Here is a 14,319-nt window from a genome sequence, read left to right as displayed (position 1 = left end):
GTCCTTTATCCAATCCCCAAGTTAGTTTCTATAAATTCATAGGCGATTTTCCTCAATTTCTAATTTAAGAAACGGTGACCAAAACCGGCCAACTTCCGGTCAATATCACCGGAATTGGACCTCGACCCAAGAGGTAGAAATGATCCTCTTCTCGTGGGCTGTTCTCCAATGTAAGTTCTTTTTCCAAATTTTCAACTTTCAGTTTTGGGATTGATTCTTGATTTCGAATTTTATTCGATTTTGTGTGTGAATGTCGGAGATGAGACTTATGTTAATTATTGTATCTGTGAAGTTGTTGAAACCCCTAACGATTACGTTCTCGGTTGAAGCATGTCTATAACATGGTGTAGGCTTGAACTCTGTAGAACCTTGTATTGTTGTGAATAGGAATTATAAAATTATAAAATTATAAAATTCATAGGAATTTTATAATTCATTGGAACACTTTTGCATAGGAATTATAAAATTCATGGAAAGAATGTGAAAATGTGGTACGGAATTAGAAAATGGGGGCCGAAATCATGTTATGATGAAGGCAATAGCTTAGCCCGATTCCTTTTTTACTGTAGATGTCCAGTAGATGTTTAAGACTTAATGTGGAGGAAATTCTCTCTTGAAGTTGCTTGAACTTACATTAGTGTATCATAATATTATTTAGCTTACATGTGTATGATCAATATTACATGTGTCATTCTACAAACATGTCATTCATCTTTTACGTGTATGGTATTACAGAACTTTTAGCATTATAAATTGAAATGCAAATATTGGTAGCTAGAGACAACTTTTCCAAATTATCATAACAAATAAGCAAACACCAATTTAGAAACAAACAGTAATAATCACAGTCGAAATTTATAATACATAAAATAAGCAACATAAATAGTATTTTTGGAATGAAATTCTGGTGCAACAAATGACCTTTTATTGACTTGTACATATGATATGGTAAACGAATTGCTGAAGCCACAACGTTCTGTAAACTCTTGTCCTGCATGCATTGGAGAATATTAGAAATCACTGAAGTTGGAATAAGTTGAAATGGTAATGCTTATTGTACATGTGTTTCAGAAAATAGCGGTTTAAGGACAAAATTAATTTTCAAGTCACTTAGCACTACAGTTATGTTTATTGTATATGTGTTTCTCAAAACGGTTATGCTTGTTGTACATCAGGTGAGACATGCTAACTGAAAAGGGTTATTCCAATATTATTGTGGAATCTGATAAAGGTTTCTTGAGGCAGTTGCTGATCCGAAAAGCTTCTTCCATCTTAACTGCTATTGGGTGTAGGACTTTTATTGGAAGAAAGGATAAAAGAAAGGAAGTAATATTTGATTAAGGATATAAGAAAGGAAGTAATATTTGATTATTCCGGATTACTTATGGTTAAGTATAGCAATAATTTTTGGGAATATCAATCCTATTAGTTCATGGATTTTAGAGGTGCTAAAGATCTGTATTAGGGTTTTCTTTATGGGCGAGAAACCTAATACTCTCACCTATAAATATAAGGCTTAGGTCCCACTTTTATACACATTATTCTAGCACAAAACACTACCCCATATAGGAGTGCATAAGGCGTGTAGAGAGAGATGAAGATCTTTGCTTGTTCGTTGCTGATCATGGTTCAATCTTGTTCATATCAATGGCTTCTCAAGGTTAGTACTTGCATATCATAGATCGACTTGCATTGGGTACCTCAAAAAAATCAATTAGGTAGCAGAATGTGGTTTGACGATCCTTATTATTCAATTTTTTAAGTACTATCCATGTATGTATATATTCTATAAAACATGGTAGAATAATTTTTTGACTACTTTATAGATAATTTCATCAGTTTTTACTAAACCTAAAAGAAGTTGGAGATGGAAACATGCTAACCTTTGTTCTTGATCAATCAATTGTGTTAGACGTTTTCATCCACCACATAGATTCGTCATCTTCATTTTCATCGTCACTGTACAATTTGTCATCGTTATCCTTCATGTTTTAGAAATAAAAGACATGTTTTCTTGAGATAGTATTGAGTTTTAAAAAATAAAATTACTTAAATACACTTTAGTGTGAACATATGCACATTTATATGGTATTTGACTAAATTTTGAGAAATCTTTTGTCAAACTAAATATGAACTGTTGATTATGCTTTCCCTAAATTTGTAGTAAAAATTTTGGTGGTGTTTGCCATATTATGCTTGTAGCTCAAAACCAGAACGTATATGTTGGTTGAATAAATAGAAACTTAAGATTGAGCATATATAGCTCACTGACTGTAAATTATCAACCTAGCTATTCTTCAGTCCTTCGTAAAAACATTAAGGATCGAAAGAGTTGGAACAAACAACTTGAAGCATTACTGTTTAGGAGAAAATCTTTGTTGGTTTAGTGGTTGTATATTGATGATGCGGTCTTCCAGGTGGACACAAAAGTGATTGCAAATTAGAAACATTAATCTAAAGCATACCTTGTCCATTCCTGTCGAAATGCGGGGTTTACTTGCAATCGGGGATTATGCGTGTCAACAAGCTTAGAATCAAATGGCCTTAAGTCTTGCACATTAATAACCTTCAATAACTCCAAAGACGGCAACTTCAAAGTATAAGCTTCACCACAAAAATACTTGAGTTTTGGCAGATTTCCAAGCTCGATGGACTTCACTTTAGGTAATGTAATTATTTCCCCTGCTTCTTCTTCTGCCGCAACGATTTCTTCCATCTGCTCACACTTCCCAACTTTTATGTCCTCTACACTCGCAAGAAGTTTGACTATGGACGAAGAAAACAAGTATTTCAACTGGTTGCAACTATAGACCCGCAGCAATTTCAAGTTTCCGAAACTGCTTCCTGTGAACATTGGTTGTGAACTACCTGTCTCCCAAACACACATTAAACTTGGCAACCTAACTAACCCCAAGTACCTCAATTTTTTGAATGCTTCAACGGAGTGACTACTTTCTACATGCTCCGGTCCCTTGAGTTGGAAAATCACTTCCATTGAATTACAGTCAATTACAGAAAGATTTTCAAGATTATCATCATCATTTGAGTCCTCAAGATTAGTTGGTGTAACCTAGAAAATTAAACATGATCAACAAGAAGATACAATACTAATTAAAAGTTGTAATTATAGAGGTTAATTGAACCTGATTTAAAAGCTTACCTCCTGATTAATTGGACGTGGCAATATTTCAATGGGGCGTTGGGCGTTTGCTCTTGAATACGGTGCGCATCCACATCCAGCAGGGCACCAATTTGATGAACGTGTTGGAGGAGTGCTGAAATCATGACTTGTTGAATCCTTCTCGGACTTATTCTCCAACTTCTTTCTTTGTGGAATTACAGCACCCAATGTCTTCAATTTTTCACATCCGTGCACGTGCATATTTTTTGTGGATGACCATTGAAATGTAGATCCCGCTGGACAAAGACTCGTGAGACGAGGCAGGTCTACTAGTTCAAATCTGTTCAGTTTCCTCGGATACAAAATCATGTCTTTTGTCGCCTCTTCTTCATTTTCCTCTGTGATTCTGACTATAGTTTCCATGTCCCGACATCCACCTATCTTTACCTCTTCAAGATTCAAAAGTTCCGAGGCAATTAAATGCGAGAACACATATTCTAGACCAGAACATTCACTCACATACAAATATCTCAAATTTTGGAAGCCCTGGAATCCAGACGGAATGTTTTTCCACAAGTGTGTAAACGAACATCCGTATATCTTCAACTTACGTAACTGGGGACATGTTGGAGCTGTCTGCCCATCCATAACTATATGGATTTTCAGATCAAATAGCACGCCTTCAAACTCAATAGCTTGCAATTCTACCTCTTCTAAACTTGGAAACCATGAAATGCACTTTGATGGAAATATTGCTTTTTCAAATATTCCTACAGATTGATGCTCAACCCTTGCCGTTGTTTCCTGAAAAAAAAAAAATCATTATCAGTTAAAGAAAAATTAAGCACCAACTTAAGCATTTTGTAACAATTTCAAATTTCCACATATCGGCTGCCTCCTGATATCATAGAGATTGGAGAGTGGGACATACCTCTTGGTTGGAGTATAGCTTGTTGGCTTGGAAGAAACCAACCAAACTCTGTAGATACGAGAGACTCAATTTGGTTACTTTATTGAAATATATTATATCAGCTTCCTTCTCATGTTCCCTCCCCTGCTTCGACACAATTTCTTCCATTTGATCACAGTCACCAATATCTAATTCCTCGAGTTGTACCAAGTTTCTCGCTGCTGATAGTGAAAAGGCATATTTTAAGACATCACAATTGAACAATCGAAGGAATCTTAGGTTGGTCAAAAAGCTATTCGGAAGTTGACTAGCTGATTGTATGTGAGGAAATGGTGTCTGCTGGGTCACACTTGTTCCATTTGCAAGATACTCAGTATTTGGACAATGCTCAAGAGTCAAATATTTCAAATCTTGAAATCCCTCTTGGTCTAAATCAGTAAGGACAGAGAAATTCTTAACTTTGCACAAAAACAAATCTTCAGATTTTTTCAACAAGAGCCTAACTGCTTGACTCTCCAACTCCCTTGCATCACCTTCATCAATAATTAGTGAGTTTCTGAATGCATAAGTTGTCATCTCCGAAAACATCTCCGAAAGCATCTTGGTACTTCCAATAGCGAATTTTATTGTTGGGCTTTTCAAGACTACGTCTTTTGGCAACAAGTGGATGAAATTGGGGGGTAATTCTATGGATAGAACCTTCAAATGATGAGACAGAGACATCACCTCAGAAATGCTTGCCATCCTCTTATCTTCTCTTCCTGTTCCAAGGTCCCATTTATCAAAGCTACCCATCATATACAACTCTTCAAGTCTACATAAGCTGGAGAAGATACCATGTGGAATCACCTCAAGTTTCCAACAGTTTGTCGTATCTAACAACCTTAACTGTTTAAGTCGTCCAATTTCCCTCGGCAACTCACGCATGGAAGCACAATCACGAAAGCTGAGGATTTCTAAATTCTCCAAACCCCCAATAACATCAGTAGACATGCCATCAAAGTCAGACCCATCTAGGATCAAGGTCCGCAGGTTCTTCAGTACTCCTGGTGATCTTGATGAGCCTAGGTCTTCCATTTCCATTCCCACCAAAGCTAAAACCTTCAGTTCTTTCATCGCCTTACAAATGATGTCCATGCTACCTTTTGAAAAACGTCCATTCATCGTCTGTAGAAGCTCAAGTTTTGGGCAACCAACTGGAATCTCCAGATCGCCAACCAGTGAGATTGTGTCATATGTAGCTAAATTTGGCCACTCTTTATTTTCAGCATGACTTCTTACCAGAAATCGATGTGGATCTCTTGAAGCAATCGATATGGCAACATCGCGAACTATGTCATGCATTTTTGTAGTCTCACTCATGCCACCATCTAGTAACAAAAACCTTCTTTTTAGTTGGTCAACCAAAGAATGCACTCTATTTCTTGCATCTTCCAAAGTAACGATGCTGCTAAAATATCCTCGACCCCACCCATATCGAACCAAATACTCAATTGGAATATCATAATCTTCTGGAAATAAACAACAAAGTAAAAGACATGACCTGGCTTCATCACTCTCCAATCTATCATAACTCCATTTTATGCTAGAATAAACTTTGTCATTCACTCCAGGGATGTTCACTGGGGTAGAATTTCGCAGCTGATTAAGGGCATCATCCCATTCACGCTTGTTTTTCTTTTCTAGGGCTTTTCCAACAGTTACAATTGCAATAGGTAAACCTCCACATTCCTTCACGACATCTTTTGCAATGGAACGTAAATCAGGATCATGGAATGATTCACCTACCATTTCTCGAAAGAGCTCCTGTGATTCTTCTGTTGTTAAAGTCGGGACTGCAATAATTGGTTGACTTCCCATCCTGTTGCAGACTTCCCAATCTCGTGATGTCAACAAAACTTTGCACCCTTTATGAGCATCTGCAGAAGGGAGTCCAATAGCCTCAAAATCAGGCTCTGTCCAGACATCATCTAATACAATCAGGATCCTTTTTATTTCCATGAGCCTTCCATGTAGCTTTAGTGCTCTTCCGGGCTCGGATTCCTCCTCAAATTTCAAACCTATTTTGTCCGCAATTTCCGACTGGATCGTCCTAATACTTGGACTTTGAGACACAGTTGCCATTACACTTTTATCAAACAAGTCTAGTTTTGCCAATCTTACGATGATTTCTTTCACCATTGTGGTTTTACCCACACCCCCCATTCCACAAATCCCGATCATTCGTACTTCTTCCCTCTTCAAACCCTCCATCACCTCATTCATGTTTGCCATTCTGGACTTAAAATCCTGAAAACCTTTCTTGAATGTTGACCATATCTCTGGTGGAGGTGCAGGATGGGCAACATTTTCAAATCTTCCTTCGTTTTGGAGCTGATGAACATGTTTTGTAATCTTATAGGCTCTCCGACTCAAGCTCCATCGATACACACATCGCCTTTTCTTGCTAATTTCCTCCTCAAACTGCAACACTTTTTTGACCAGGTCGTCGTTCACATTCTTTAGCCAACTCTGAACATCAGGTTTGATGATTTCACCGTTCCTTTTGGCAGCATCCACCAATCGCTGCACTCCATCTCTCTTGTCAAAAAGCTTTTTTATCTCACCCCTAAGACTTTCAAGGTTGGAACGGTAATGAATCAAATAGCCAAACTCTGTTCCTATTGGTGTGACCAAGCATTCTCCAATTTTTGAGGCAATTGCAATTATAATTTCCATTTCCTTCTGAAATCAAAGACTATGGCTGGAGTGATCCTCTTTGCTGGTGTCTTTTGTATGTCTCGCGCTCAGTTCTCTAATGCCTAAACCAAAGAAGCACCCCAACACAACATTAATAATCATATATTTTTGTCCTGTTTAAATCTAAGTTGTATTTTATTTTTATTTTTATTTTATTAAAGGAGCAGCTGAGATTCGAATTTAGAACCTCTTTCACTACTTAAAAAAATTTCATACTTGACGAACAATTAGCTAGTATCGTTCGAAACGAGTTACAAAGATTTATAAAAGAAATATCCAGGACATGCATAGACTTATGTGACTAATGAACTATTACATGTATGTTTACTTCAGTTATTTAGTACCATATTATTATAGAAGTATTAAATATTGTGCGAGATTGCGTACTTTAGCGTGATATATCGCATCGCGAAAACTGTTTTGCAAGATATCCTATAATATCATGATATCCCAATATTTTAAGATATCATGATATGATAAGTAATTTGATATATCGTAGCGTTATTTTAACTTTTATTTCTTTATACTTTTTTTGTTCTATTGTTTTTTCAATTCTCATGGCGTTACCGTAGACCTCACACCTCCTCAGGATTTTTTAGCAGCCCTCATTGTTCGTTTCAAATTTCAAGCCTACTTCCTCCATCGCCCACTGTTTTTGACAATATAGGCTCAGTTAGAATTAAACGCCTAAAATTTAAGGGTTTTTTTTATTTTTTATTTTTTAATCAAACATTTGTGCCTTTTAGGATTTTTTTTTTTTTTTTTTTTTTTAGGAATCTTTTGATATAGGCGCCTCGGTTTTGAATTTTCTAGATCAAACATCTATGTCTTTTAGTGATTTGATTAAACTTTTTTTGTATTGTAACAAATTTCCTATAATCTAACATTTTGATTACACTCTCCTCCATTAGAGATAATTGTCAAAAAAAAAAATGGTTAGATTCAAAATTATTTTCACAATAATGCTACAATTTAGCAATAATTATTTATGATTTGAGATATTTTTTTTCCAAAATAGTTTAAAATATTTATAAATCCTCCAAAATCAAACGTACCGAAATAAGTTTTTCTTTTAGTATGTTAAGAGAAAATAGGCTTGAGAATAATATAAAAGTACCAATACACAGTGTGTACAAAATAAAACGTACCAAAATAAAAATAATGTACCAATATTAACAATATGTATCAAATCAAACGTACCAAAATTGCAAATAAACGTACCAATTAATAATTTTTGTAAATTGAAACGTACTTGCAAATAATATATATGTAATGTATTGTACATAATAATAATTCGTCAACAACTATACTAAAAAAATATATATATATATATATAATTTCACAAAAAATTTGAAAAAATTACTTTTATATTGATCACCAACTATTTGAAAACGAAAAAAAAAAAACCATCTACAAAAATAAATAATATTAAATGTTTGCATAACAAAAAAAAAAAAAAAAGTGATTGAAAAAACATATTTGGAAGAAGAGAAAATATAGTTTAATTAATAATATCTCCACTAAATAAGGAAAAGTGCATCATGCAGAAAAAATGATAAATTCAAAAATTATTTTAATTTTAAAAAATAGGGGTGACTATTGGTCAAAGTACTTTAATCAAATTTTAAAAAGGCACAAATGTTTAATCTAGGATAATGCTATTCACACACCCCATTTTATCTCTCACGCACCCTTGTTAAATTTTTGTTCATTGATCTTCTTCAATTCATTCTATCCAACGGCCCGAAATTGAGAAGGGTGTGTGAGAGGTAAAAATGGGTGTGTAGATAGCACCACCCTTAATCTAAATAATATAGAAAAACTGTAGAGAATTCTAATTTTCCCTTCTTTTTTTTGGGTATCAAGTATCTGTGCCTTGTAGGATTTTGATTAAAGCACTTACGTGCATTAGACCGCATCATGCATCTCTCCATTTATCAAATTAAAAATTATTATTGTGATCTTCAAAATTAAAATTTTGTATATTGGTTTGTTAATTTGGGCTTCAATTAGTTAAGCGATTTTTTTTTTCTTGAGATAATCTTGGTTTTTTATTCAAAATATTTATCCAATTATCTCTTTTTTATAATTTTTCCGCACAAAATATTTTTCTCCTAAACTTTAAATATAATTTTACCTTCAAGATAACAAAAATAGTGGATGTTTATATTTTTTTTTTAAATTATTCTGTATACATTTTATTGAGAGAACTATTTTGCATACATTATTGGTAGGTTTATTATTGGTTTTCATACTTAATTTTGTTCATATTATCTACTGGTATGTGTAGTTTTAATTTTTGGAACATTTAGGTGTGTACATATCATTGATTGTTATGTTTAGTTTTAGTATTTGGTACAATTTATTTTAGTTGATGGTACGTTTGATTTTAGTTTTTGGTACGCTTAATTTAATTTTTGGTACATATCATTGATGGATAACTTAATAATTATGTCTCTTTATTTTGGAGTAATAATAATAATAATAATAATAATAATAATTTTGGTTTAAAGAAGGCTAGATTTAGGAGCTTTGGGTGTTGTTTCTGGAATAAATTGGTGGATTAATGATAGTTCATGTAATTTTGAATTTTTTAAAAAAGGACATTTTAATAAACGTGCCACCAAAATTGTAGAAAGTAGTTTAATAAAAAGTCTAAAAGCTAGGAATGCTGGGTCTATCAAATTCAAAAATCAACTACCTAGATCAAAATTATCTTTTAAAATAAGATCATCACTGTGTAAAATATTTAAATTTGTATTTGTTTATTGTGTTTCTGAACTTGAATTATTTGAAATTGTTGTTGATACATAGGATTCTTTATAAATAGACTCCTGTAATTCTATTTTTTAAACAAAAATCCACCTATATTTAAATATCAAATTGAAACACACCTTTTCTGATTGAAAGTAGCAAGCAACTCCAGTACTGGTACAGAGGCCAGGTGGAAGGTTGTTTTGTCCCGTTGTCCTTTACTTGCTTAGTGGCTTCTGTTTGAGGGCATTTGAAATTGTCTGTTTCGGTATTAACTCTTGTAAACGGAATCTAAATCCATTGACAGGTAGACAAAGAAAATAACCTCTTATTACAAACTATTTACATCCAATGCCAAAACATCTTAATTATATCAACAAACTTTACTAATACCTACAGTAATGATGAAATCCTAAATTTCATCTAGTTTCTTTCCTTATTTTGGCAAGCATTTTAGTTGTATAGGATACAATATACATATATATATATATATTCTCCTTTTTATTATTATATAATGATAATCTTCGTAAAAATAAAATCCAGGTTAACAAAATAAAACTACACATGTAGTGGGTAGTTTTTTCTTTTAATTTTTAAAAATAAAAATATAAAAAATATTTAAACAAAAATAATAATAAAATTACAAATAAAAATAACATCTAAAAGTGCAAATTGCCAAACGCGCTAGCGTGTGGTAAAAGGATAGTATCTATATATGTGAAATATAGGTAAATTAAACCTTGAACCAAATCAGGTTCTTTATCTTCAAGTAGATACTTTAATCTAAGTAAAATAATTTACCTATATCTACCTGTGAAATATAGGTAAACTAAATTACATCCTTTCTGTTCAAGGTAAATGGTTTTGCATTTATTATTACATACATTAAGCGCATTTTAGTTTTATTATACATTCAAGAAGGTGCTCAAATGCCTAAAACCAAAGAAGCAATGCCCCAACACAGCATTCACAATCAGATATTTTTGTCCTGTTTAAATCTAAGTTGTATTTTATTTTCATTCTTATTTTATCAAAGGAGGAGTTAGGATAGTATAAACTTATGTGGCAAATGAACTATTACATGTATTTTTACTTCAATTCTTTAGTATTATATTATTACAAAAGTATTCAATATTGAGTGAGATTGCGTGATATATATATATATATATATATATATATATTGTATAATATTACAATGTCCCCAATATTGTATGATACTTACATGATATGATAAGCAACGTGATATATCGAGGTTTTTTTAGTTTTTTAATTTCTTCATGTTTTTTATTTTATTGTTTTTTCATTCATCCTCATCCCGTTATCATAGGCCCCACAACTCCTCCAGGTTTTTTTTTTCAATTTTTTTCCAGCAGCCCTCATGGTTCGTTTCAGATTTCAAGCCTCCTTTCTCCATCACCCATTGTTTTTGACAGTTTTTCAGCCCAGCGAGATAACTTATCAAATTTTATTTTTTTTCAATTTTTTCTCTGTCTTTATCTTTTGTTTGAGTTTTGTGTTGATCTTTGTTAGTTTTCCTCTATAACTCATACCTTAGGGCTTAAGCGTCACTTAGCTCAAACCCGTAAAGATATGAAGCCTTGCTACAAAGTCCCACCGGTTGCTTAGCATTTGAATATAACTTAATTAGATTTAAACGCTTAAAATTTAAAGATTTTATTTTTTATTTTTTATTTTATTTTTTTTATATAACATATGTGCCTTTTAGGATTTTGATCAAAGAACTTATGTACATTAGGTCACATCAATATTTCTCTATTTATCAAATTAAAAATTATTACTGTAATTTTTGAAATTAAAATTTCATATCTCTTTTTTTTTTCTTTTCTTTTTGAACAAACGATATTATTTATACTAAAGGGAGAGGAGAGAGTGAGCTTAGTTTCACAATAGGCTAGCAATAATGTGATTCAAATTCACCTTTGGTGAGAATTGAACCTAAGACTTCTCACTTACAAGTGAAGAGGAATGTCACTGGACTGTAATACTAAGTGGCAAATTTCATATCTCTTAATTTGTACTTCAATTAGTTGAGCCATTTTTTAGGAGATAATCTTGGTTTTTCGTTCAAAATATTTATCAAATTATCTCTTTGTTATAATTTGTTCATAAAAAATATTTTTTTTTCTCCTAAAATTAAAATATAATTTTAACTTCAAGATAACGAAAATGGTGGATAATTAAAATTTTAAATTATTATGTCTACATTTTATTGAGAGAATTATTTTGTATACATTATTGATACATTTATTATTTGTTTTCATACTTGATTTTGTTCATATTATCGATTGGTACGTTTAGTTTTAATTTTTGGTACGTTTAGTTTTGTATATATCGTTGATTGGCACGTTTAGTTTTAGTGTTGGTACGTTTAATTCTAGTTTACGGTATATTTGATTTTAGTTTTGGTACATTTAATTTTAGTTTTTTTGGTACATATCATTGATTGATAACTTAATAATATGTCTCTTTGTTTTGGATTTGGTTTATAGATGGCTAGATTTAGGAGCTTTAAATATTATTTTTTGAATAAATTGGTGGATTAATGGCACTTCATGTAATTTTGAATTTTGGAAAGAGGACATTTTAGAAAAAGTGGCACCAAAATTGTAGAAAGTAGTTTAATAAAAAGTCTAAATGCTAGGGATGTTGCACCTGGTTCAAAATTCCCCGTACTTGTATAATAGCTATATATGTGAAATAATTGTAAATTAAATCTTGAACCAAATCACATTTTTTATCTTTAAGTAGGTACTTTAATCTACATAAAATAATTTACCTATACCCATATGTGAAATAGGTAAAATAAATCTTGAACCAAATCACATCCTTTATATTGTAGATAATTATTTTGCATTTATTATTACATACATTACGCACATTTTATTGTTATTATATATATATATATATATATGTAGTAAAATAATTTACCTATATTTATATAGATTATATGTAAGATCCCACATTACCCAGGGGAGTGATCCTTATATGTATATTCTCATCTCTACCTTGCACGAGGCCTTTTGGGAGCTCACTGGCTTCGGGTTCCGTAGGAACTCCGAAGTTAAGCGAGAAGGAGGCTAGAGCAATCCCATGATGGGTGACCCCACTGGGAAGTTGCTCGTGAATTCCCAAAAACAAAACCGTGAGGGAATGGTAAGCCCAAAGCGGACAATATCGTGCTATGGTAGTGGAACGGGCCCGGGAAGTGGTCCCTCCCGGGCCGGGATGTGACATTATAATTAAATAATTTTGAAAAAAAAAATTACATTCTTATATTTTGTTGGTAACTAATGCTCACATATTTTGAAAACGGAAAAACTAAACCACAAAAAATCCTAATTTATGCAAATTTGAAAAGCAACTAAGGAATTTAAAAAGGAAAAAAAAAAAACAAATGAAAACCCTAGCATCATTTCCTTTTATTATTAATATGCAATGAAATCATGATATTAACATTTGTTTTTAATCTGTCGTAAGGGTATTTTAGGCATCTAAAAGTACAAAACTGTGTGAAGTCAAACCTAATCAATAAAATTGTTGAGCTGGAGCCTAGTTATAGTGTTGGAGCTCAGTTGAAATACAATATTCGGCAGGCACTAGAATGTAAAACTCACACTTTTGTTTTTTTTGATCAGGCAAGGTAAAAACAGACGCCTAAAACAACAAATATTGGAAAGAAATAGAGTTTTTAAGAAGTACATACGTACCTGTATCGTGAATCAACGCAATGCAACTGTGCAGCAGAGTAAAAGTAAAATTATGAAATATATGCCTTTGTTCAGCAACAAATCATAAGTCTGGTACTGGTAGTGGTGCTTCACGAATTTGCTAGAAAATTTGAATGTTGAATGCTAGCATGCACAAGGAGGGCAGATTATGCACATCAATGCAAATATATGAGGAAGAGTTAATAAGAGCTTTCTAACAATATAGGCAGGAGAAGCAATAAAATATATATGTTAAGTCATTGAGTTTTTGTTAAGAAAATATACTATGATGAGTTTTAGTTAAAGAAAATTGAATTTTAAGGTTGTAAAGTCATATATGATGGTTTCAGTGCATGTGTATATTTATTTACTCATTATTATTTTATAGTATGCAAATTTTAAATAATTTACCTTTCACCACCACATAGCAAACGCGATTTCAAACTTTTTGTATTGCGATGAGAAAATTAAATATTTGATTATAAGGGGGAGTTAGCTCAATTTCAGTTGACGTCGATGGACATCAAAACACAATAACATATAGTGACAAACACCTAAACAACAAATATTCAAAAGAAATGGAGTTTCAAAGAAGCACATACATACCTGTATTGTAAATTAACCCAATGCAACTGTCTGGTAGAGAAAAAAATGAAATTCTGAAATCTATGCCTTGTTCAACAACAATATGTACTGGAACCTGGTGCTTCACGGATTTGCTAGAAATATAATGTAAAACCATCATTTTTGTTTCTTGGTCACACGGGTAAAAATGAACACTTAACACAACAAATATTGAAAAGAAAGAGTTTCCAAGATGCATATATATATATATATATATGTATGTATGTACCTGTATTGTAAATCAATCCAATGCAACTGTCCGACATAATAAAAGTTCTGAAATCTATGCTTTATTCAGTAACAACTCATGTGTCTGGTACTCGCATTGGTACTCACGAATTTCCTAGAAAATATGAATATTGAATGGTATCAAGAAGGACAGATTATGTTACCTCAGCAATGCAAATATATGAGCAGATAACTTGAATGGGGAAGGGTTAATA

At 32.5% G+C, this 14,319-nt stretch overlaps 1 protein-coding gene and 1 long non-coding RNA gene across 4 annotated transcripts in view; one reads left to right on the top strand and one right to left on the bottom strand.

Annotated features, from left to right (window-relative positions):
• Positions 1-1,678, top strand: part of LOC125468589 — a 25,539-nt gene extending 23,861 nt beyond the window's left edge. The window contains exons 1-2 of one of the 2 annotated variants that reach the window (XR_007250990.1): positions 27-170; positions 1,176-1,678. This is a non-coding gene — a long non-coding RNA (uncharacterized LOC125468589). Of the gene's footprint in view, positions 1-26; positions 171-1,175 lie in introns of those variants that run through there. The other variant, XR_007250991.1, reaches the window with a different exon arrangement.
• The window catches only part of LOC103929838 (probable disease resistance protein At4g27220), a 16,501-nt gene extending 2,182 nt beyond the window's left edge, over positions 1-14,319 (bottom strand). Inside the window, exons 1-8 of one of the 2 annotated variants that reach the window (XM_048564536.1) lie at positions 14,106-14,318; positions 13,859-13,971; positions 13,253-13,396; positions 9,665-9,815; positions 4,053-6,832; positions 3,161-3,925; positions 2,466-3,070; positions 671-991 (exon numbers count right to left, since the gene is read on the bottom strand). In XM_048564536.1, coding sequence (XP_048420493.1) covers positions 925-991; positions 2,466-3,070; positions 3,161-3,925; positions 4,053-6,749 — 4,134 coding nt within the window. In that variant the 5' untranslated portion in view covers positions 6,750-6,832; positions 9,665-9,815; positions 13,253-13,396; positions 13,859-13,971; positions 14,106-14,318 and the 3' untranslated portion in view covers positions 671-924. Of the gene's footprint in view, positions 1-670; positions 992-2,465; positions 3,071-3,160; positions 3,926-4,052; positions 6,833-9,664; positions 9,816-13,252; positions 13,397-13,858; positions 13,972-14,105 lie in introns of those variants that run through there. The other variant, XM_048564537.1, reaches the window with a different exon arrangement.

Source organism: the organism of the source record quoted next, unplaced genomic scaffold (genome assembly GCF_019419815.1).
Source record: "Pyrus x bretschneideri cultivar Hongxiangsu unplaced genomic scaffold, Pyrus_bretschneideri_v1 Contig39, whole genome shotgun sequence".
NCBI lineage: Eukaryota > Viridiplantae > Streptophyta > Magnoliopsida > Rosales > Rosaceae > Pyrus > Pyrus x bretschneideri.
The sequence above is the reverse complement of the archived record's forward strand: the minus strand, read 5'-3'. Positions and strand labels throughout refer to the sequence as shown.